The sequence below is a fragment of the Amblyomma maculatum genome, chromosome 8 (genome assembly GCF_055883805.1).
Source record: "Amblyomma maculatum isolate TAMU_Amacu chromosome 8, ASM5588380v1, whole genome shotgun sequence".
Lineage (NCBI taxonomy): Eukaryota > Metazoa > Arthropoda > Arachnida > Ixodida > Ixodidae > Amblyomma > Amblyomma maculatum.
This window is the reverse complement of record NC_139351.1, coordinates 47468717-47495240: the sequence shown is the minus strand read 5'-3', so window position 1 is coordinate 47495240 and position 26524 is coordinate 47468717. Positions and strand designations below refer to the sequence as shown.

The following is a 26524-nucleotide window of genomic DNA, read 5'->3' as shown; positions in this document are numbered from 1 at the left end:
TATTGAAAAAGCTGTAACCTGCCAACATGTCTACGAAGCAACGAAGTCCATGTACTTGAGGGAAAAATAATCTTTAAACTACCATGGCCACAATACGTGAGAGGTGTCCAAGAATAACAGCTTTAGGCCCAAAAATAACAGCGTTAGGCCCAAGAATAACAGCATTAGGCCCAAGAATAACAGCGTTAGGCCCGATATTATACTCGTTCTTTTCATTACTCAAGAAGATTGCTCAATAAAAGTGAATTCTTTTCTACGTAAACTCCACGAAGCTTCACTAATACATCTGTCTTCTTTCTTCTGTATGCAGAACGCCTCTAAAATTTCGCGCGCCATCTTATCCCAACTCTTCCCTAAAATATTAAGCCTGCTAAACAATGGCTCACACTTGCACATCTGACAGTGCAGGGGTAAATTTGACCCCTTCCCATTTTCTATGGACTTCTCTAGTTCCCTCATTCTATCACTGATACATCTTCCAGTTTGCCCTATATATACTTTACCATATACGTCAGTGGAATCTCATAAATCACTCCCACCCGACATCCAATAAAACTCTTTACATGCTTCTTATCGCATTGTGCTTTCTTTCACCTCCCTATTAATGCGCACAACCCACCCAGTTTATTGGGGGCAGAAAACACAACTGCCACCTGCCGGCGTTCAGTGCCAATTATGACTGTCTTTTGAGCTTCTTTAGTATCAAAGGTGAGGTTAGATGTGTGCTACTGAACGACGGGGTTGGTGCACTGTACGTAGGTGCTATCCATTGTCGGCAGAGGAGGGGGCGCTTGATGTCCTATTCTCTTCATAACAATACTTGGCTGAACAAAATGACCACATATCGTAGGAGAGACGAAACTATACGCTTTTTGGAGTGAGAGAATGTCTGGGTTAACTGCTGGTTTCATAAATGTTGTAGGGGGACCTTCTTGCTTGTGCCTGAAATCAGGGCGATACCACTGCGAAATAATAAGACGGTAGCGAGGCGGGGTTTTGTGTGGCATGCAGTACCCCATTATAGTCGGTGTCCTTCATTGTGTGGCGACTAGGCACTGGAGAGGGAGGGGGCGCTTTCTACGACGAGCGGGGGGTCACTGCCCGCAGAGGGCTGGAAAAAGGATCTGGGGGAGAGCAAGTGTCGCTCAACTTGTTTAACGTGAGCCGTCAGTTTCTGTAGGACCACAAGGAAGGGCGATAAAGATTACTGAAATAGAGAAATAGCGCTCTGAGTCTGCTTAAAATCTTCTATTAACAGTTGTGGAGAGGATGATTTAGTACTAAGGTTGAAACAATGCGTTCCGAGGTAGACGTAGACGTGATTTTGCTGGATATTGGCGTGCTCATAGCTGATCATAGGGAGGGCTGGTGGCCCCCTCCTGCTGTCGAAGAACATCATTAACAGAAACTGCAGAAGTGTGACTTATTTTAACAACTAACAAAGTAATGAATGTATCTCGTTTCGTATGTTCTGAACTATTTTTATTACTTTTATTCTCACATTCATGGCTGCTTTAAAAGATCATCTTTCAGAAATTACTCAGTGAGAGAGAGAATACTCCTTTTATAAATTACTTTTTAAAAAACATTTTTTTTGGTAGAAACACAACGTACACTGCTACATTATTCATACATGATAGCGGGTTTGATTTAACATCTCATTTATGAAAATATTTTCTCTGACCCTTCAGAATCGCTTGTTGGTTTTTTTCATAACCCCGATAGAGTTTACGGATACTGCTGCTGGGAGGCCTAGCCCACAAGTGGGAACGGAAATTAGAAGCAGTTTTATCTCAGGGGTCTGTACGTGTATGGTGGTTCAAGCTGGTCTGCTGGGAAACTTGGCTGTCCCGGCCGGCGCGGAGGCACCGAAGACGACGGGAGCGCTTGTGGCTGTACGGGAGGTAAAGGGCGCAGGGGAGTTAGGGGCTTCATGGGAGATCCAGGCAGCACGTGGGATCCACTTGGCACGTTTGCATAGACTCCTGGGCTCCCTGGGCTCGTTGGTAGAGGTTTGAGTGGTTTAGGCGACTTGAGAGGACGCGCCGGAACCGCGGGAGGGCGTGGCTGAGTACCGACAGGTGAACCTGGAGGTGAGAACACTGGAGGGTACTTGTCTATCCTTGGCGGCAGTGGAGGCGGGGGACCGCCACTTGGTGGGCGAAAATTCGACGGCGATGGTGGCGGTGATCTAGTTGGTGAACCAGGTAGCGTGAGTCCTCGAGCTGAGACAACTGACGGCAAACCTGCAGCGGGACAAGTTGGAAGCATTGTATCAAATTGTATCTCATCTGGTTGGTGTAATTCCTTATTAGTTATAGCACGCGCATCCGTGCAGCGGCCAACGTTTTCACGACTTCTTCGTTTACCCTAACGCATTCAAATATCAGTTGCAAGGTTTGATTTGGTATTGGGATTTAACGTCCCAAAGCGACTCCGGCTATGAGAGACGCCGTCGTGAAGGACTCTGGAAATTTCAACCACCTGGAGATCTTTGATGTGCACTTACATCGCACAGCTCACGGGCGCCTAGCTTCTCGGCTCCACCGAAAAGCGGCCGCCGAGGCTAGGATTCGATCCCACATTCTTAGGAACAGTAGTCGAGCGCCTTAACCAGCCGCCTCGGCGGGGTAATTTTATTTGTCACAAGAACACTTATGACACGGTGGTCTTGCATGCCACCGCCTCCTTCAGGTGTGTTAGATTATTTGCTCTGGCGTCTATAGAACATCTAATATGCGCGGTTCAACATGGTCTGCATTACTTTAGAAAGAGAGCAAATATTAAGGTGGTAGCACGTCCGGGTGAAATTATCCTCATATTTTATTGCGCCAGAATCCTTGGTGGTTATACATTATCTTTCTTTTTGTGCTTTTTACGACGTGCTGAGCGTAGACGTGGCCAACAATCGCGTGATAACGGAAGTGAGATGTGGGTCTCTAAATGAGAGTTGGAATATTGATTAAGCTGATACGTTACCTTTGTGTGAAATCAAATATCGAACCTTTATCGGGAACGATGATTTTATGAGCAACAATATCGTGTAAAACAATGGATGGGGTCCCGTGGCGTGCGGCCCTATGAAACACCTGGTATTCTTCTCACATTGCACGGTTTTTCGGGAGTCGGGAAATACCGTCAAAATATGATAAAAGCAGCACGACGAGCATATCCAAAAATACGACGAGCTTTCCAAATAGAACAAAGAAAAATAGGTGACGTTGGAAAACGCTATAGGCATAAAAAAAGACGCGCTGAATGTTTCAACGCGTATTTTGGGTAGCGAGGCTGCGTGGCCCCATTCACGCTGCGTAGTACTTGCTATACTCCGTTTCATACATGAAGTGCAACACTACCAAAGCTACAGCTCTTGTTTGCGCTCTCCGCATCCGCGATAAAAAATAGTGCCTGCTCTTGACGAGAGAAAATAATAGTTGCTTTGTCTGCAAGCTTAATACATTTTACATTTCCCATCAACTTCATAAAAAGCACCTTTTTTAGGGAGAAAAGGTCGGATTCGGCTAATTTGTATGTTTTTTTTTATGTCGTTTTTGTTCGTGCCGCGTTTTGCTGCCCCGCAACTTTGCCAACTGTGCCACCAGATGGCGCTGGCTGAGCGCTCCGCGCTGCGCATCTCTTTTTGAGAAAATGGTTCTTTGGAGCGCATTTTTTCTATAAGATCCGCTCTGTGAAGATGTCTAAGCATGCGAAGCATGTTATTGCAAACGTGTATGCTCGGAATAGAGCCCGTTTCGGCAGGAACCATTCGCCTACAGAACGAGCGCGTAGTGATACGCCTCCTGTTTTCTTCTTGCGGACTACTTGCGTAGCTTTCGCTGCGTTGCACCTGATGTATGAAACGGAGTATAGGCAGCCGGCGGTACGGTTTAGTTCTCACTTCAGTATTAGAAGAGGTTACTTTGTGCCTGATGTGGATGGTCCTAAATTGCTAAATGTCATCATTTTATGGTGTTTGAGTACGCGCTTATGTATCGTTTCTGCTAAAATCAACCAGGCTGCGTGCTCCGCTTCTCGGGCGGGTAATAGAGAATCCGTACCACTTCTGAAGCTGTAAATTGGTGTAAAGTAAAGACGAGCTCCTCTCCTCACTTTTCAATAAATTATGATCCTCTGAGAATGAATTTTCGCTTTAGCATACAAGCGAGAAGTAAAACATGCAGCCTAGATATTTTTGACGAAGACTGTGTCAGCACTGTGCACCAGGATGCAAGTGCGATGGAAGTTCATCTTCGCTCGTATGCTTCCTGTATAGTGGAAATGCGCGTATGCTTTGATATATGACGAATAATATGTCAAATGCACCATATATGTGCACTATGAACTGTTATCTGTCCTTCTAAAAAATTCGGAAATGTGTGAGTACCACCAATAAATGTGACGTCAACGAAATATTATTCTTACCGGAGACCTTTTTGTATATCATTTTGCAGAAATAAGGCGTTTTTAAAACTGAAAGCGCCGACTCGGGTTATCCAATAAGGTGTCGTGGTGAGATCACATTGAAGCTTTCCAGGGCCCATGGATTGCGATTTATAAATGGTGACTATATGCTATGCATGAACAATTGTACAGCGTAGCGAAAGCGAGGCTTTATATCCGTGCCATTCCTGTCACTTTGCATATCATAAATCATGGTCCACCTCATAAGCGTCTCTGGCAGGGGATGGGAAGAAGATAGCGGCAACGCCAAGTGCATGTACCACTTAGCAGGATGCACTACGCCTTAATAATACAAAAGAATGCGTTGTCGATGTTAAACCTGTGTAAGTGTTCGCTCTTTGTGATTTAACACAAGGGACGCAAGTCGAATGAATATGCCTTGATGATGCAGAAGCAGGCTCTCTAACTCTCAACCTAGCGTTCTAGAGTTGCATCTCACCACAACAGCATTTTCAGCGCAGTTATAGCATACTCTTAAATCTCATATCAATACTTGAGCCATGTTTCGATGCGAGTAAGTCGGCGGTTCGCTAATGACACTGTTGTGGTAATTAATGCAGTCGATGAATGACGATCAATCACCTCGTCACACAAAGCAGAGCAGTAGGGTCAGGAATAATATGCAGAAAACTAAGTCTTCCACAACATAGAAAGGAAACGACAATTTAAGATAAGTATCAAGGAATAGAAAGAATAGAAAGCCGTAAGGGATAAATCTACTTGGGGCAGGTGGGGCCGCAGATCTGGACCACGAGAGGGAAATTAGTTGGCTTATGTCACTCAGGATACGAACGAATTCATAGGGTAGGGATTCTGAAAGTATCGGTAACTGGGGTTTTCTTTGCTTGCGTGCGCCGACGTCACACAGTTAATGGGAAGGAGTGTAAAACAACAGAAAAATAAGGTTGGGGTGGACATAATTTAACCTGCGCTCTGAGGTCATGAACGGCAGCTTACCAATATCCTTGAAAACGATAATATATAACAGTTGTCTTACCCACAGCCACCTATGGCCAAGAACCGCGCTGGCTAGCAAGAAGCGTTAAGCCTATATTGAGGACAACATAGGGAGGTAATAATAACTAATGGTAATTGTAAAATTAATACAAACGAATCTAGAAGGGTGTGTAATAGTAGCAAATTCGAGTTAGTGACCTTATAGTCGAAATCAAGAAGAGGCATGGACAGCGAGGGGATGTAAGGCTGTTGGCAAGTCAACCGATGGTCGCTGTAAAGAAGGTGAAGTTATCTAAATAACTAGGAGGAGGTGGGAGTGTCAAAAAGTAAGGTTAGGGGATGATATTAGCAAGTTTGTTGGGATAATGTGGCTGCAGGAGGCAGAGGGTCTGGTTAATTAGATCTATATCGGAGAGGTGTTCTACTAAAAAACGAGTGTATTCAGGCTGATAATAGTGATAGCGAGACTATTATCACTAGCTATGGTATGGGTTCATCAAAGTTGTTACGCGGTGGTGATAATGCCATGCGAAATAAACGAAGATACTAAGGTTGCGCTAAAGTAAGCCCTTTGTTCGCCTGACGTGGGCATGCGTCAGGCACTTAAGAAACACGACGTCGGGGATGGAAGCAAGCGTGTTCGTGTGTGGTCGAACTACGAATGCCCATTGCACTCATTAGCGCTCAATTAAAAGTCGGCAAATAAACATGTAGTTAAAGCCGGACGCTGTAATAACCTCGAGTGATCACAGCGTTAGTAGCTGTGATCACTCGAGGTAATATCTCTGCGCATGTTGGACTACAAAAAAGAGATAAAATCGCGGTTTGGGTGCAGATAGCATGAACAAAGTGCACAACACCATTCTGCGCCGTGCAAAAAAAAAAAAAATGATAAGGCTGCGGTTGTTGGCAGCAACAAGTAAAGATTACAACTGGTGACGAGAATATCAATCCCGTTAGATGTCGAGGCACTCCTGATCAATCAGGATAAGCTCATAGGCCGCTGGTGTCGTCAGGTTCCTGCTGAACAACACCCTAATGCTATAGCATAAAACATGGCTTCAAACGTGGGTCAGGTATGAGGTGGATAAGACACCGGACCACGAGGCCAGACTAGCTGTAGCGCCTGTACGGCCCTAGAGTGTAGTGCCCTACACTTGCTCCCTGACGCCTGCACGGTAGTCTCGGCCCAAGGGAAAATTTCGGTTTACGGTGTTTGGAAGTGGCACCTTTGATTGGTGAGATTGTTCTCTAGAAAATACGTGACAGAAAGACTAAGGTACGTGGGAGTACTAGCTACTAAGTATCATAATTATTGACTCCTACTACATAGGAATATTACTTAGCATTACTAATGTGGACAAATAGTGAGTAACAACAAAAGGAATGGCAATTGGAATGAAACAGTGCGCGCGCACACACACACACACACACACACACACACACACACACACACACACACACACACACACACACACACACACACACACACACACACACACACACACACACACACACACACACACACACACACACACACACACACACACACACACACACACACACACACACACACACACACACACACACACACACACACACACACACACACACACACACACACACACACACACACACACACACACACACACACACACACACACACACACACACACACACACACACACACACACACACACACACACACACACACACACACACACACACACACACACACACACACACACACACACACACACACACACACACACACACACACACACACACACACACACACACACACACACACACACACACACACACACACACACACACACACACACACACACACACACACACACACACACACACACACACACACACACACACACACACACACACACACACACACACACACACACACACACACACACACACACACACACACACACACACACACACACACACACACACACACACACACACACACACACACACACACACACACACACACACACACACACACACACACACACACACACACACACACACACACACACACACACACACACACACACACACACACACACGCACACACACACAGACGTGGGATCGAATTCTGGCTCGGCGGCCGCTTTTCGATGGAGGCGTAGAGCAAGGCGCCCGTGTGCTGTGCGATGTCAGTGCGCGTTAAAGATCCCCAGGTGGTCGAAATTTCTGGAGTCCTCCACTACGGCGTCTCTCATAGCCTTAGTCGCTTTGGGCAAACCACCGCAAACCGAACCAAACCAACCACACACACACACACACACACACGCATGCACGCACACACACATGTATATATATATATATATATATATATATATATATATATATATATATATATATATATATATATATATATATATATATATATATAGGGAGGGGGTTGAAGCTCAAATGGGTCCGGTAGGGCATAGACTTAAAGTAGTTGACACACGGTAGAAAAGACAACACTTTATTCCACTTTATAGTGTTGTCTTTTCTACCGTGTGTCAACTACTTTAAGTCTATATATATATATATATATAATTATAATTATACATACAGACACAGCAGTAATTGAATTACCTTTTTCAGTAATTTGTAATGTAATAAATTAGTTTTACTTAAGTAAAACGAAGAATGCCACGAAAGCAGGAACGATATGCGGCAAGCCGAAGCCAGCGTAACAGATCGGCAAAAGGAGACAGAATTGAGCAGAACAGTGCGTCTGAGACCTCGTGAGTAGCAGTGTGGGGACTATCCCATGGCAAAAATTCTCCAAGCAGTAAATAGGATACAAGACGCCAAGAGAATGCCGAAGGGACAGATGGTGCAATAATGCCGGAGTTGCGAACTAGTTGGGAGCGCGGCGCAGTGGCACTCCCTGTTGCGTCGGCTAAGGCACAGTGGTGCTTGGTTACACTCGTCACCACGGGGTGAGGTATAATTGGGGTTGGGGGAGATAGGCAGAAGGGTCCATGTCGTGAGCCACCGAGGCTTGAGCAGTACTGAGCAGTGAGCACAAGGTGCCGACGTCGGTTCTTAGGACTGCGGAAGCAATAAATAATATAGCTTCTTCGGGCCTTCAAATGGCGGAGCCAGCTCCGGGCAAGCAAGACGCTGGGTTCGCCGGTCATTTCAATATCGTTCGACCATGCTTCTGCATTTATTTTTTATTTTTTTAGTGTTGTCCTGTTTTAATAATTGCAAGTGTTGTAGGAAAGAAGAAAGAAATAGCTCTCTGGGATGGAATTTGGCAGGCAAACGAAAGAATGTGTGTGCTTCGCGTCACGGGAACAAGTTGCTGTTTTGTTTACTAGCTTTACTTAGTTTTTGCATGGGCGGAAAGTAGAAAATAATTTAAAGTAATTGAATTACTCAGTCGAAGTAATTGTAATGTAATTTCATTACTTTCTGGGAGCATTAATGAGTAATGTAATTTAAGTACTTTTTCGCGCTTTCCAGCAAAGTAATTTTTAATGTAATTTAATTCATTTCCAAAAGGAATTTTGCCATGTATGTTTACATATAATATATACTTTGGTAGTGCAGCTACGCTACCAAATTGACATTTAAGAATCATTGAGCGCCTCTCAAGTCCGGGTTTGAAACAAGTTGTATTATTCAATGAATATATGTCAGGTAGCAAATAATTGCTTTAATCCGCTAGTACAAAGTAGGGTGTGAAAATATTTTACATTTTTAAAACCGATTACAATATAGTCAGAATCGATCATTTTAACGAATCAAAAAGCGTATTTTGTTAACTATTAGATAAAATATGTTCAAAGATTTTTAGGTATTTTTCAAATAATTGGCATGAACTTCGATTAATTCCGGCCGCTGTATTTTTATTCTGCCTCGGTTTAAAAAGCAGGGCCAACGCCAACCCCATGTGGGCTGTGCAGCGATCAGTGTGCGCGGGATGAAGGGTTCAGTGCGTCTACACAGCCCATTTGTGTGAACCGTTCAACATGCTCACACATGGCCTCTAAGACTGGACGTCGCCGCAAGGCTTAAAATTGTTTAGCAACTCCTGCGCCATGACTCCCGATGTCATAGGCTCATACTTGTTGTCACCACTTTCTTGCACTGAGATGTTTGTCTAGTTCATTTTCTTTCATCATCAATATGAAAAGGTATTTTTAATGCATGCATAACTTGGCGCAAAGTGAATTACAAAATCTAATTGGTGTAATTGTGACCTCATAAAGGAGGTTAGTGTTGCATGTATATATATATAGCTTCAACTGCACATGTTAGCACCGCAGTGTTGCTGCTAATGCTTCAATGTTTAAGTCACTCATTTTGTGCTGTTATTCACAGAAGCAGCGAATATTATAAAAGATTTCATTTGTATTCAGTTAGATGCTATCAATATTAGATTAATATTTAATTTGGTTCGAAAAAGTAGTATTTGCACAGCACTCATAAAACAAACGCACTTGAATTATATGTTCATCAGCAGAAACCAAAAAATTAAACACTTGCAGCGTGGTTGTGCGGCAGTGACTCAAGCGTTAAATAGTCAAGTTGGTTGAGTTTTGTGGGCATGAAAGGAATGACAGAGCGCGAGAAACTTGCCTAAGCATTACTTCGTCGACTAGCCTTAGAGCACTACGAACGGTGCCACGCAAATACACCGAGTAAAGGCATCAAACTCTGTATCGCTCGCATATTGATCGCTGAGGGATGCTATAAAGCGCCGATGAAGGCCCTATCTTTCAAACAAATGCCGAAGAAAAGTACTACAGGCAGGCCCTATTCGAAATTCGCGCCCAAATATATGCGCATCATTCAATATGATCATAACATATTCGGTTCGAATAATTTCTAGAAGCCGCTATTTCATTCACCTGAATAATCGCGGTATTTGGAATTTCATAATTTTGCCCACCCCTACGGAATTAGGTATGTGGTAAAAAAAAAGAAAATAATAGACACTTTTGCAAATCTGGTTTAGGAAAAGATCAGCAGGTCGGTTATGAATATGACTGAGATGATTCCACATTATCTACTGTCTGGAAGCCGCATTCGAAAGTTAACAACATGACGTCCGAGATAATTTAGTGTGAACTGAATCGGCTTATACCTTTTAAATACGACCAAACAGACTCTGCCGGCTAATCCAGGCTATAACTCGACATATAAATCCTACAAATTGAACCCATGAAGCAAATACGAAAAGGTACTTTTCTATCTGAACGATAGCAAGGTGAAAATGTCTGCTAATTGTAACTTACATTGTCTTGGCCGACAGCAGACAGACACCCAGTGAGAACTCAATTTTTCAATTAAGTTTCTTTCCTTGTATGGTAACCTACTTGAACTTATTGCTATACTCAGCGCTAAAAGTGCTCGTGCTTTAGCGCATGGCAAAACTGTCTAATATTCACAGTAACGCTTCAATCACATTTCCTCTAGTGCTATATAGCAACGGGAAATAGTACAGTGAAAGTATTATATAACTAATAATGATGCCAAAACGTATGAAATGTTATTTCAATGCAGGCTTAATGATGCCCGCACATTTCCATTATTCACTAAGCTCAAAATCATAAAATATAGAAGTTGTATGAGTTTGAACTACTGTTAACACAGTTTGAAATGCATAAGGACACAAATAAATAAGTAATACAGGCAAACTTGCAAAGGAGGAAACCTTTACGCTGATTAAGATGCACAGAACCCTCGCATTTTCCACAATGTCCCACAAAACTCCGGATTTGTGATGGTTCAGTCTAGCGTTACACCGAAATTGTTTGCAGTTACTAAACTATACATATGGATCTTTTTGTGTATGCTTGGTAATATCTCGCTATTTTTTCCAATTTTATATGTAATACGGTAGTTTGCGTCTTATGTCTATTGTGCATAAACCAGTAATCGAGTTGCGATAGTTTTTTTTTTTTTTTGCATTTTGTTATTGGGAGGTAAGGCTAGTCCAACTACTTCTATGTTAGTTCTTTTTTTCCCGCCTTCTGAAAAAAATTCTCCTCTAAATTGCTTTATACTTTACAATAAATGCATTTCAACTTGCTCTTAATTTGTTGACTTGTTTTTGTTGATGCTTAGCTTCCTCATTTACTGTTTGGTTTCTGTCTTGCTCTACCTGTATTCGGAAATTTCTGCAGTAAAAAGTGTGGCATTGTTGCGCGCTGGTGCCAAACACCCAAACACGAGAGCCGATGATATAATTTGCACTTATCCAGTGAAAACTATGATCAATGTAATTAGTCATATGTTCCGGTTGCCAGCAAGCACAAAGAGTGAACAGGCGTCATGCGTATTTACCTTCGATTAAGGATTGCCCTTCTGCATGAGCAAGATTGCTGGACAATGCACTGCAAAGAAAAAAAAAGGATTAAGGATCGAATGGTGAATACATAATTGCGAGGGCTTTTGAGCGCTCTAAACGAGCTCACAACGGTGCCTAGCTGGACAGCGCAAGTTTTCTTTTTTCAGCGTGACATTTTTAAAGATGCCGAATGTAAGGAAACTGGTGCGACCTATTGTAAATGAAAAAAATATGATATTATGGAGAAGGCCTTTAATGTCTCAATCATTGTCGACAGAACGCTGTCAGCAGAGGTGTCATGCTTTTTTAGAGCGAGAGTTATAAAACAAATAATTAAACCCCGCTCTTTATAATGTCCCTTGTCTTGTCTACCATGAGGATGATAGCGGAATCAATAGGATGGGATGAGTAGGACGAGACTGCTGTGCGGTGGCGGTTTGTGTCCAAACTCCCAAGATGACGCAATATGTATGTCTAACAGGAGATTCACTGCCTTTGTTTTCTTGTGACTTGCATGCGCAGATTTCGAAACGCATTCGCTGCCCGCTATAACTTATATTCTGAGCAGGTTTGTTGAATTTTGTTCATTTCTTATCTTAATCTTACTGTTCTCCTTTCTCTAACCACCTTTCGGCGTTCTTACTCTAGACATGTTGATTTATAAATATGTTCTGAGGCAGCCAGCGTGGCGCAGTGGTTTGCGCGCTGGGATCCGGACCTGAGGGGTTACAGTTTCGGTTCTTGGTGGCGACACATTTTTTTTCTAAAGTGCCAGTTCTTGCGCATATCCCCCCGCCGGGGTGACGCAGTAGCGTTCGACTACTGTTCCCCAAGATACGGGATCGACTCCCGGCCTCGGCGACCGCTTTTGGATGGAGACGAAAAGAAAGACGCCCGTGTGCTGTGCGATGTCAGTGCACGGTAAGGAACCCCAGGTGGTCGAAATTTCCGGAGACCTCCACAACGATGTCTCTTACAGCCTGAGTCGCTTTGGGACGTTCAACCCCGTAAACCAAACCAAACCAGTTCTAGCGCATACATTTCCGGTGGATACTCATGTCTGCATCACTCATGAGCAAAAAACATTTTTGCCTTGAAATACGAAACCCGATACGAGAAATGGGAGGACGCACTGTCTAGCTGGCACCTTGACCACCAGAAGAACCTCGCCATGAAGGCTCGGTTGGAAGCAACCTATAAGAATAAACTCTCGGAGGGACAACATCACTGATGCTCTATCATCTAGTTAGTCATATTAATAAAGGTATTTCCATGACGACTACCTTTAAGGGCTTGACACGTCAGCATAAAATAGGTTGCGTCTGCTGCTCTCTCTGGAGATTCTCTCCCGCGTACATGCCCTTTGCCACTTGATTAATCTTTCAGCTCTTAATTTGAATGAATTAATTAGGACACACTCATAAGCTACATACTAAAATATGTGAAACACCACTAGACAGGCTCAAAGCTGCGCTTTAATTAATCGATGGAAAGGTGCCGGCTTAGCTAGGGTTAGAATGTCTTACTCGGTATCCAATGATCCCGGATTCAATTTTTATCTCACCTTCATGTCTCAAAGGACCTGACCGACACGACAGCCAGTGCAAATGTGGTTATGTCATGTAGTACCAAGATGTTTCACAGCCCACCGAACAATCGGTTTCCGGTCATAGTGTTTGGAATATACCACCTGCCAAGTGCATGTGGTATATTCGAGGATCCGTGCTCATAATACCGACGTCGGCAATGACGGAGTTTCTGGAGAACGGGGAATTTAAAGTTTTCGCGTAGAAACAGTTTATTACGACTGATATGCAGTCGATCCTTTAATAAAGTTTTACATAGTTTCCTAGGCGCTGTGATATGGCACTAATAGCAAGCAAGGCAGCAATGAAGGCTAGTTGGTTGTACACTTGCAAAGAGACGAGAGAGATCTAGGTACGCAGTTCAAGCTTACAGCTGTAATGAGTTGGGAGGAGCAGTAAGTGTGACAATCAAGATGCGTAGATTTAATTGCAGCTATAGATGATAGTTCCAAAGTGTTTTAAGGTGAATGTCCTTCATGGCTCCTTCGAAGATGTTCGCTAGAAATGTCCGCAGGAATTATCCGCGCGCACTGACCGTTAGAAAAAATTGGCTGTGGTTTGACCAACGGCCATCCCTAGTAGAGTTGAGGAAGCAACGAATTACGAATATTTGCTCGCCTAAGGCTATCAGCCTTTGCTCGGCCCAAATTCTTCATGGCTGCCTGTACCGGCATGGGCGCTTTATCATATATATATATATATATATATATATATATATATATATATATATATATATATATATATATATATATATATATATATATATATATATAATTACACCCCACGCATGCGCAGTGGCTCCGGCGTATGGGATGAGCAATGACGTCACTACGCATGCGTGGCCCGGTGAACGCGGCAGCGGCACCTGAGTTACCGCGCCGCGGAGGCGTCGGCGGCGGCCCCGGCGCGCCAGCTATGCATTGTGGGATGTTACACCCTCCTGCAGCTGGCGCGGCGGCGGCACCTCGGACTCACCCGCGCATCGGAGGAGTCGGCGGCGGCTCTCCACCTGAGGTCCGTGTGATGTCACTCTCTCCTCGCATTTGCACACCTTAGTTCATCGGGGGCTCCGCGAAATGGTTCACCGAGTAGCGTAGTGTTGCTTCCGTAACAAAAAAGATCTGTCTCAACTGGGAATTTGACCACTCTCCCTCGACCTCCAGTCGAGCAGTTAACCATTCCACGCAGCGCTCGTGAGAAACTGATACTAATTGCCCTTGTCAAGGGTGAGGATGATAGGAGCGATAAGAATGACGATGTAGTTAGCGATAATGATGGTAGTAGCGATGACAATGAGAGTACATTTAGCTCATAACAATGATAGTAGGAATTACAACGACGAAGCAGTTAGGCACCTGCAAAGTGGCTTTCGCCATTCCCGCTCTTAAGCAGACTTAAGAGCGGGAATGGCGAAAGCCACTTTGCAGGTGCCTAACTGCTTCGTCGTTGTAATTCCTACTATCATTGTTATGAGCTAAATGTACCCTCATTGTCATCGCTACTACCATCATTATCGCTAACTACATCGTCATTCTTATCGCTCCTGTCATCCTAACCCTAGACAAGGGCAATTAGTATCAGTTTCTCACGAGCGCTGCGTGGAATGGTTAACTGCTCGACTGGAGGTCGAGGGAGAGTGGTCAAATTCCCAGTTGAGACAGATCTTTTTTGTCCTACGTCCTGCTGGAGATTTTACCCAAAAGAAAAGGCGATAAGAGTCTCTTTGCTCTTAATGTATACTCTTCTCCAAAAGATAAGGGGGTGGGCTTGCCAGGCCTCCTGATAAAGACGCAACGGCTAGCGGCTAGGTCTCAACTCATCGTGGTGGGGGATTTAAATGCGCCTCATCCGGAGTGGGGCTACATCCGAGCCACCCCGAAGGGAAATAAACTTTGGCAGGTTGCCCAGGACCTGCGATGGACGATCTTGAACAACCCGCTAGATCATACGAGGATAGGCAACAGCGTGAGCATAGACACCTCTCCAGACCTCACATTTGTGAATGGTATCAGGGATGCAAAGTGGGTAAACACGGGACACCCACTGGGAAGTGATCACTATATCCTTTCCACGATATTTAGTGCTGCTAAGCACAAAGACAAGGTGAAAAGAACTCGAGTCACGGACTGGGACCGATTTCGGGAAGTCAGGAATGATACAGTGACCGGGGAAATCGAGGACTTAGGAGCCTGGGTTGAGGCACTCAAGCAAGCCGTGAAGAGTACCACAAAAGAGGTTCCAGCGGAGGAGGAGGGCTCTACGGCTGACTCCAGATTGTTACCCATGTGGGAAGCACATGCGAGTCTCTTTCGGAGGTGGAGGAAACAAAGGCATAATGGTGTGCTCCGTAGAAAGATGGCCAAGTTAGAACGAGAAATCGAAACGTACACATTGGAGTTGCAGTGCAAACAGGGGGGGGCAGATTTGTGACCGGATGAATGGGCAATTCGGATGCAAAAAAACATGGCAGTTGTTGAGGCACCTTTTAGACCCGACGGCAACAAAATCTGCGCAGAAGGGGCAAATGGCTAGGTTAGTGCATCGGTATCAAGACACGACTGGGGAGTTTATACATGAACTCCGAAGACGTTACATAAACGCAGAGGCGGGCGGTTGCTTGCCGGATTACTCGGGAGAGGAAAACCTTGAATTAGATGCAGACTTTACGGTGGCGGAGGTGGAGTCTGCAATGGGTCAGCTTCGTACCACGTCAGCAGCGGGTCCGGACGGGGTTACTAATAAGATGCTGAGGAACCTGGATTTCAAGTCAGTAGGGGCACTCACGAATTTGATGAATAAATTTTGGGTGGCCGGGGAGATTCCGCCAGAGTGGAAGCATGCTAGGATTACATTTATTCCTAAAGCAGGGAAGAAGCTCTGCATTGAGAATCTGCGTCCCATCTCGCTAACGTCGTGTTTAGCCAAATTGATGGAGCATGTGGTCCTGAACAGGCTTCAGGGTTATGTAGAGGAAAAGGAGTTGATACCTGTGTAATAGGGCGTTTATTGACGCTCAGATGGAGAGCTGTGAGGACAGGACCTTGCAACGGCGAGCCCAGCGTACTTCTTCTTCGTCGCACAACGCACAGGTGCATGTCGATGGCGATGACTGTCACAGTACATTTTCCCCCCGAGTAAAAAAAGGAGCCATCCTGGCGACTTATGGCGCGGAAAGCACAGCGGGGTCATAGAATGGCTTCAATCGGTTCACGTGATCTGTTTCACGACCACGGCGACGCAAGTCCGCAGAGGGCGTGACGGGCTCAACTACGTAGTTGACTGCAGATGTTTGCTGGAGGACCCTATATGGCCCGTGGTAGCGAGCAAGAAACTTCTTTGAAAGGCCAGGGGTTGTGGAGGGCACCCAGAGCCACACCAGTGTGTCCGGGAGATATGGCGAAGCTTCGCCGGTATCACGGAGGTATTTTTGTTGCCACTGATTTTCTGTTGTGAGAGAGCGGGCGAGCTGACGGCATGCTTCTGCGTACGTGACGGCATCGGATAGCGGGGAAGATTCGGAAACGTCAGGGCGGTAGGGAAAAAGTGTGTCCATAGTACAGGGTGGCTCGCGCCCGTAAAGGAGAAAGAATGGAGAGAATCCAGTAGTGGCCTGTGTCGCGGTGTTATATGCGTAAGTAACAAACGGTAGAACTTGGTCCCAATTGGAATGGTCGGTGTTCACGTACATAGCCAGCATGTCACCGAGAGTGCGGTTAAAACGTTCTGTCAGTCCATTCGTCTGAGGGTGGTACTAGGTAGCGGTGCGGTGTATGATGCGGCATTCTTTCAGGAGAGCCTCAAGAGCGTCTGATGAGAAAACGCGTCCGCGGTCACTGAGCAGTTCGCGAGGGGCACCATGGCGAAGAACCAGGTTTTTCAGAATAAAGGCAGCCACGTCGCGTGCGGAAGCAGAGGGCAATGATGATGTCTCAGTGTAGCGGGTTAGATGATCCACTGCCACGATAATCCAGCGGTTGCCAGCTGAAGTTGTAGGAAGGGGACCGTATAGATCTATGCCGACACGATCAAACGGACGGGCAGGACAGGGCAACGGCTGCAACGAAGCAGAGGACTTGAGAGGAGTTTTTCGGCGTTGGCAAGACTGGCAGGAGCGGACAAAATGGCGGACAAAGCGGTACATTCCACGCCAGAAGAAGCGTAGACGCAAGCGCGTGTAGGTTTTCAACACTCCGCCGTGGGCGCACTGGGGATCAGTAAGGAAAGCAGCACAAATTTCGGCGCGAAGATGACGGGGGATGACTAAAAGCCACTTCCTTCCGTCGTGAAGATAATTGCGGCGATAGAGCAGCCCGTCACGAATTGAAAAATGGTGAGCTTGGCGGGCAAGCGCCCGAGACAGACGACCTGGAGAGTGACTTGAAAGAAAGTCCAGAAGTGTAGATATCCACGGGTCGCACCGCTGTTCCGTGGCCATGTCAATAGTGGCAAGCGAAGACAAATCGTAGGCGCAGATCTCATCAGGCAACGAAGAGGGAGGCAGCGGTGAGCGCGAAAGAGCGTCCGCGTCAGTATGCTTGAGGCCTGAGCGATATATGACACGAATGTCATACTCTTGGAGGCGAAGAGCCCAGCGAGCAAGGCGGCCGGACGGGTCCTTGAGGGACGCCAGCCAGCACAGAGCGTGATGATCAGTGACCACATAAAATGGTCGGCCATAGACATACGGACGGAATTTGCCGATGGCCCAAATAATGGCCAAGCATTCTCTTTCCGTAACAGAATAATTGGACTCTGCCTTGGTCAAGGTGCGGCTTGCGTACGCCACCACATAGTCTCGGATACCAGGTTTGCGTTGGGTGAGAACGGCGCCTATCCCAATACCGCTAGCGTCAGTGTGAATCTCAGTTGGCGCATTCGGGTCGAAGTGGCGGAGGATGGGAGGCGAAACCAAAAGACGGCGTAAAGTGTTGAAGGCGTCATCACAAGCAGGTGTCCATGCGGAGAGGTCGGAGCTACCGGAGAGGAGCTGGATGAGAGGAGCAATAATAGAGGCGAAATTTAAGATGAAGCGGCGAAAGTAGGAGCATAGGCCAATGAAACTTCGTAGCTGCTTCAGTGATTTTGGGCGTGGGAATTCGGCAACTGCACGAAGTTTGGTGGGATCGGGAAGAATGCCATCCTTAGAAACGACATGACCTAGAATTGTTAGTCGGCGAGCAGCAAAGCGGCACTTCTTCAGATTCAGTTGGAGGCCGGCGGTAGCGAGACAAGTGAGAACGTCCTTCAGTCGGAGCAGGTGGGATTGAAAATCGGTAGAAAAGACTACGATATCATCGAGATAGCAAAGACAGGTTCGCCACTTGAATCCACGAAGCACAGTGTCCGTGAGGCGTTCAAATGTGGCCGGGGCGTTGCAAAGCCCAAAGGGCATGACGTTGAATTCATATAATCCATCTGGTGTGATGAAGGCAGTTTTAGAGCGGTCAGCGTCAGCCATTGGCACCTGCCAGTAGCCAGATCGTAAATCCAACGAGGAGAAAAACTCGGCGCCCTGCAAGCAGTCTAGTGCGTCATCGATGCGTGGCAGAGGATAGACGTCCTTGCGCGTGATCTTGTTGAGCCGGCGGTAGTCGACACAAAACCGGAAGGAGCCATCTTTCTTAGGTACCAACACAACTGGAGACGCCCAGGGACTGTGGGATGGCCGAATGACACCCCGACGGAGCATGTCGTCCACATGATCAGCAATTACTTGGCGCTCCGAAGCCGACACGCGATAGGGGCGCTGGTGCAAAGGTGCAGTTTTACCGGTGTCGATGGTGTGCTCTACGACAGACGTGCGGCCCAAGTCAGTTTGAGGAAAGTCGAATGAAGAAGCGAAGTTCTGCAAGAGGGCGACAAGTTGATCACGTTGCGCAAGTGGAAGATCAGCATCAATAGCATGTTTGAAAACGTCGGAGGGCGTCGAAGCGGTCGCAACATCGCAAGAGCACAGACTAACGTCGAAGGAGGGGGTTGAGTCAGCAAGAGTGGTGATATGACTGGGATCAAGCTCTTCAAGACGTCCAATGCATGCGCCACGGAGCAGGACTGCTGGGCAAGAAAATGGGTTCGAGGCGTAAAGTGCACTCTTGCCGTCTTGAATTTCGAGAACAGCGAACGGAAAAAGGAGGCAGGGATGACGGGAGGTGGCTTCGGAAGGTGTAAAAATCGCAGTCAAAGGAGTTACCCACTCACAAGACAGTGGTACGAGGGCAGCAGAGAACGGAGGAATGTCGGTGTCATGGGCGACGAGAAGTTTTGCAGTGCGGGGAGGGGTATCACAGAAGGGGGCATCACAGAGGGGGGCGAAGGCAATTTGTGCACGAGCACAGTCAATAACGGCTTGATGAGTCGATAGAAAATCGTATCCGAGGATGATATCATGCGAGCAGTTCGGCAGAACAATAAACTCGATGGGGTACAAGACGCCTTGAATGAGCACACGGGCTGTGCAAGATGCGGAGGGGTGAATGTGCTGTGATGAGGCGGTGCGGAGCGAAAAGTCGGAAATCGGAGTGGTCACTTTGCGAATTCGACGGCAGAGCGCTTCACTGATGACGGAGACGGCTGCACCGGTATCGACGAGAGCGAGAACTGTGGCGCCTTCTACAGAAACTTTGATAACATTAGCGGGACGGCATGGATGACTTGAGGAATTCGAAACAAGCGCAGTTCTTGCCCCCGGAACTGCGACTGTTAGTTTCCCTCAACGGTGCTGGTAGAACGTCGCAGCATTGGAGAAAGCGATCGGCGCCGAGGAGAATGTGATCGACGAGTGGTATAGGTTTGGCGATCTTGTGGGACAAATTGAGAACCGGGCGGAATCATTTGCGAGCGTGAGTCGGTATCGTACGGGTAAAATCGAATGTCGGGCTGTGAAGGTTGGAGGCGCTGGCGACAAAGGCGCGCAACATGGCCCGGCCGACCGCAGGCATAGCAAATCGGAAGGTTGTCCGTAGTACGCCAAGGTTTCATAGGATGTGGGCGGAACCTTGAGGGTGGGGCTTGAAACGAAGGCTCAGCATGCAGCGGTGAACGGTAGGCAGGGACCTGCACATAGGAGCCAGACGTGGGCGAAGGTGGTGGCCTAGCCGTTACTTGGGCATACGTGAGAGGTGCCGTCACAGGCGGCACCACGGGGTTGGACGGCAAGGCATCAGCGACGTGTTCTTGCACGACACGGCGTATAGCAGGGGCCAAAGATGGAGCCAGTTCAGGAACGAGGCGGCCCGAGTCTTGAAAATGGGGAAGGAGTGAGATTTGATGTGCGACCTCTTCACGAATAAAATCTTTGATCTTTTGATTCAGCGGGCTCCCTTCAGAAGTTGGCGAACCACCCAGGGCTAATGCGGATACGCCTTCGTCGCACACACTGGAGCGGCGCCTAGAAGCGCGCCGCTTGCGGAGCTCGTCGTAGCTCTGGCAAAGCTTCACGAGTTCACTAACGCTGGTGGGATCTTTCGCTACCAGCATCTGGAAGGCGTCCTCAGAAATGCCCTCGAGGATGTAGCGGATTTTGTTTGCTTCCGGCATGGCCGGGTCGACTCGTTTGCAGAGATCAACGACGTCTTCTATGTAGCTGGTAAAGGTCTCATCAGCGCGCTGAACACGATCGTGTAAACGTTGTTCGGCACGAAGCTTACGCACTGCCGGGCGGCCGAAAACTTCCGTGAAATTCTTTTTAAATGTCGACCAAGATGACAGGTCAGCCTCATGGTTGCGAAACCAGAGGTTCGCCACGTCCGTCAGATAGAATATGACGTTACTGAGCTTGTATGAGTCATCCCACTTGTTGTAGGTGCTTACTCTTTCATAGGATGACAGCCAGTCGTCGACATCTTGATCGGCCGTGCCGCTGAACAGGCAAGGGTCACGCTGGCGCACGACGCCAGCACACATGATCGTGGGTGGAACGGCCGGCTGCGTCGAAGTGTCTTGCATGGCGGTCGTAGAGGGTAGTGTACGGCTTCGCAGTTCCAGTTTGGGTGGGATCGTTTCCGGCACCTCCGCCAATTGTAATAGGGCGTTTATTGACGCTCAGATGGAGAGCTGTGAGGACAGGACCTTGCAACGGCGAGCCCAGCGTACTTCTTCTTCGTCGCACAACGCACAGGTGCATGTCGATGGCGATGACTATCACAGTACACCTGAAACAATGATTGGTTTCAGGGCTAATTTATCAACGCAAGACGTCATGATACAGCTAAAAAAGACGTGGTTGATCCTGGGTACGGCACGGGCACCAAGGCTATCTTGGGGCTCGACCTAACTAAGGCCTTTGACAATGTTACCCATGAGGCAATATTGAGGAACCTATCGGACATAAGACCGGGGGGTAGAACCTTCCGGTACATCAGATCGTTTCTGGAGGGTAGGACTGCGGAGATTATAGTCGGAGAAATGAAATCGGATCCCTTCCGATTGGGGGGCAGGGGGACACCGCAAGGGTCGGCATTATCGCCGTTCCTATTTAATCTCGCATTGATCAAGATACCACCCAGGCTGCAAGGGATATCGGGACTTGAACATACATTTTATGCGGATGACATTACTCTTTGGGTAACAAGAGGCAGTGACGCACATTTGGAAGAAACTCTACAGCACGCGGTGGATATTGTTGAGGAGCTAGCAGGGGAAGCAGGACTCTCGTGCTGTCAGCCCAAGTCCGAGCTTTTTGTGCTGAGGGACAAGCCAAGAGGGATACATGCGAGGCACTATGTGCCGCCACCGCCTTTAGAGGTCAAAGTGGGGGGCGTACCGGTCGCTGAGGTCCAAACGATCAGGATCCTGGGTATGTATCTGCAGACTAACAGAAAAAAATAGCGAGTCCTTGAAAAGGCTTAAAAATACGGTCAATGCTACTGTGAGGCTAATCAGGAGAATCGCTAATCGTAAGAGAGGTGTTAAGGAAAAGGACCTGTGTAAGCTGGTGCAGGCGTTTGTGCTCAGTAGAATAGTGTATGCGACGCCTTATTTGAAGTTGGACGCGACGGAAAAAGGCAAGGTGGAGGCTATGATTAGGCAGGCATATAAAGCGGCCCTTGGGTTGCCTCACAATGCGTCTACCGAAAGGCTGCTGGGATTAGGGGTGCACAACACCCTAGAAGAACTGCGGGAGGCGCACTTGGTGATGCAGCTCGGTAGGCTTTCAAAAACAAAAGCAGGAAGGGACATATTGGAAAGGATCGGCATTGGAGTTGACGCTCCAGCTGGTGACACTAAAATTCAGATTAGGCGAGAAATGCACAAGGGCTTGTACATAAAACCTTTGCCCAAGAACATGCATCCAATACACCACGAGGACCGCAGGAAGGCAAGAGCCAAAGCTTTACATGTTAAGTACGGGAAGTACAACGGGGCAGTATATGTAGATGTCGCCGAGTATAGGGACAAGGACGCATTTGCAATTGCGGTTGTGGACGGGCGGGGACGCTTGATCGCCTCCGGATCAGTGAAAACCCGCTCCCCAGAAACTGCAGAGGAAGCGGCGATAGCACTAGCTATTACTAGTAGTAATGCTGACTTGATCTTCAGCGATTCCAAAACAGCCATCCGAATTTTGGCGAGGGGCAGAATATCTGTCACAGCGGCGCGATTGCTGAATCGGGCCACGGGGCGAGGGACTACGGAGGCGGAAATTGTCTGGGTACCAGCACACTCTGGGAATCCTGGGAACGAGGCGGCTCACATGAATGCTCGAGGTTTCGTCAGCCGAGTAGGTGAGCCGGACGTTCCGGGAAGGTCCACGAGAGATGGGCTGGTATCCTTTCATGACATTACTAATCATTTCAAACTTGAGCGGAGGATTTACCCACCCCCGGACAAGCAATTGGTGAAGGCGCAGGAATGCGTCTGGCGACGATTGCAGACTAGATGTTTCTTCAACCCATACGTGTTGAGCAAAATCTACCCGGACATTCAGCCGGAGTGCAAATGGTGTCAGGAATTGGCAACCTATGACCACGTATTATGGAGCTGTAGCATAGCACCGCCACCGGCGGATATTATGCATGATCCTTCCCTCGAGCAGTGGGAGGCCGTGTTGGCCAGCTCAGACCCGGTCGTCCAGACCAGGGCCGTGGAGTGGGCCACCCAGGTCGCCGTCAGCCATGGGTTGATGGCCATCTAACACGGAACCATCCATACATGCTCTCTGACGAAAATAAAGTTTTTCCATCCAAGCATACTTAAGTGGATTCCGTAATTGTGTTGATATGTGATTAAACAAATGACGCAGCTGATATCTACCACACATGGCAGCAGCCGCTTTTGCTGCGAGCAGCGCTGCTGATGGCAACACCACTGGATGTATAACGCAGGGTAGGTTGCGTGCTTTCTGTTTCGCAAATATTTAAAACTTCATTCAAGACAGGTAAAACAAGAAAGGTAGCTGTAACACCGCCCCCTCCCCCTGAACCCTCCTCCCCCCCACACACGCTTAACCGAAACAAAACATGCAAGAGAGGTCAAACAAGAAAGGTAGCGGTAACAAACTGAACCAAAACAAAACATGCAGAAAAGTAAGAACAACATTTCTGGCTTATGATGGTTCGACATTGTCATCAAATGCAGCATGTTCACTCATGGTGTCTGTCATGTTATCGGCTCGGACAAAGCATAGATTAGTGCTGGCATCCACTGAGAGCGTTGTTTAATTGCCAATGTGAAATATAAATGTTTCTTGAAATTTTTTTACGCTATATTTAATCCCAACATTTCGGGAGGTTACCCGAAGTATCAATAGTTTTATATTCCCTTTCGACTAGAGTCTATCATTAAGGTATTCTGACTGTAGAGTGTTATTTGGATGAGTTGTTCAGAGTACGTGCGGCATCCGATCTCAGTTTACGTTAGTGCTGTCTAAGTAACAAAGCTGTTGCTATCTATAGTCAGGGTTCTAGTATGTGTGGGGAAAAGGGAATGTTCTATGAGTTTTTTCTTGATAACGCAAGAACACCCATCTGGCAGTCAGGCGTCCTTTTTGAAAAAAGTGCGGTGGTGTTATGATCCCGCGAATGCTTTTACTTTGAGCATCGAGAAAATGGCTTCGTCAAAACATTCATCGCTTTTGACCCTCCCTCCACACAAAAATACAAAAATAAAACGAGAGCGTCTCACACGATTTTTTCAGATGCTTTCTGAGACATCTAAGATGCATGTACCTACACTGCGCTTACGGAAACTGATGCTCTTAATATCTTGAATATGAGAGAGAATTCGTATTTTCAGGCTTCCTCTAGAAATAATTAACCAAACGTGAAACAGTAAGCGTCCTTTTGCTTCTAAACGGATTGGTGGTCACATAGAAAGCTATACTCAGACCTATTCTTAACAGAAAGCTCTCAAAAAATATATTTGATTTTATTTGCGGAGTAACATACTTACAGCAAGACGAGGATATGCCGTGCCAGTTGAATTTGGTAAACGGGAACAGCTTTCATGGCGCCAACGTACAGATGCTCGTGACGACTGGGGAATTCCGAAGGCCTTTTTGATTCCGTGCAATGCTTGACATTTATACAATCCTGAATCGCTTATTAGTGTTTGAAAAAAATTCGATATGAGAAAAATACACTTCTACTTGTTAGCGTCCTCTTCAGAGAAGATAAAATAATTATGTCTTGCAGAAATGTTCGTCTATTCGCCCCCGTGATATGTGATACGAAGCTAGTTATCATAGCTTCGTTGCCCCAGTGACTCGTACATATGATAATAATTATATAGAGACGTATGCCGTACAGCTCATGTGGCTGCTCTCATTAAACACACATCTGCATATGAGTGGCGGTTGGAACATTTGAGATGCTAAATAATCCGCCTAAATAATCAGTCGCTGTCCCGCGATAAAAATGAGCATAATGTGTCTTTTCTTCGAAATGTGACAGAGAAGAGATACTAGCACTTCCAATATACTTAGCACATGCCAATCGGCTAGAACATGACAGCAGTGCGTTTTGAAAATGTGCAAATAGTCGATGAAAATTATACGAAATTTTCTGACTAAGAGATGTGCATCAATAAGGGACGTGAAAAACAGTACAACCATACTAAATGTATGAAATTGGAGTACTAAGGCTTTTAAATAAAATGACTGCTGTATTTGAACAAACGGTCAAGTTCAAAGCAAAGTTCAGAAAGGAAGTGTAATTCGTACTATGGCGTAACGTGTGTACACAAATGACGCTGGATGCTGGCCATTTCTGGGGCGTATGATGGCTTAGCAAGAATATAATGGGACTTTCGCTGCACTGGCTCAATGGAAGGGGAATAGACACAAAGCAGTAAGGGACAGGCAGCGTCCAATGAACCGTAGGTCTAACTAGAAGCGCTGTAGAAAATGCGAAATTAAAGCAAGAGCCCTTTGTGTCTTTGACAGCTTTGTGTTTCTTGGTGTCCATTTCGGGATCAACGAGCCCGTGAATATCTGATTATTTTATTCGCCGATAGTACTTTGTTTGCTAGTGTTTATTTGCCGATTAAGTGTAAAGTATTGTTTACAACATATGTTTTTATAGCCCACGTAGTCAATATTAAATTACTATATATCAGTATTAAATGCTGTGATAAGTTCGTATCTTCTCAGGATGTGTTAAGAAGTACATTTAGCTCACGACTGCATCGATCCTATCAATAAGCAGACTTTGCGGGCCATCATCAGCCTGCTCTTGTTTCCATGTGGAGAATTGCTCGATAGGCTTCTGTGTATGAATATATGAAAGAATGCTTAGCTAGGTATTTGCATGCTTTGCTTTGACGACCAAAGCTGAATATCTTCAGGTACGTTATTGTTTATTGCCGACGGTTACGCTAATTTGTAGGTCTCTTCGATGTAATATTCTTCGTTTCAGCATTATGTATTGTTGATTTGTTGATTTGTACTTTTCTCGCATACAGTTCCGTTCCTACAACAGTTACAGGTGGGAGTAACAGCTGAATTGTGGCATTTTATCTGGGACTAGGTTTCTGCATGCACCTTTTTCCGCGAATTTAGGAAGGAGGGAAGGGAAAAAAAGGGCTCGTAAAATAAAACTGCCGAAACGACAGGATGAAGGCAAGGAGACTCCACAGACGCAGGAAAGGAGACAACAAAGAAAGTCTCTCTGTCTCCGATGGTATTAATTTTACGATGTCCCTCCAACTGGCCTACAGCCAGGCTCTTTTATGCTAAGATATGTTGCGCCGCAGCATCACAGTA

The 26524-nt window shown here is 46.5% G+C and overlaps 1 protein-coding gene across 1 annotated transcript; it reads right to left on the bottom strand.

Moving 5' to 3' along the window:
* Window positions 1-1475: 1475 nt before the first annotated feature.
* On the bottom strand, window positions 1476-24873 carry LOC146181113 (uncharacterized). Its single transcript, XM_084576254.1, has 3 exons — window positions 24715-24873; window positions 11737-11786; window positions 1476-2246 (listed from the first exon to the last, which is right to left on the bottom strand). Exons 1-3 carry the CDS (start codon window positions 24768-24770, stop codon window positions 1789-1791), a joined length of 564 nt encoding a protein of 187 aa, XP_084432380.1. The 5' UTR covers window positions 24771-24873; the 3' UTR covers window positions 1476-1788.
* Between the last annotated feature and the right edge of the window lie 1651 nt (window positions 24874-26524).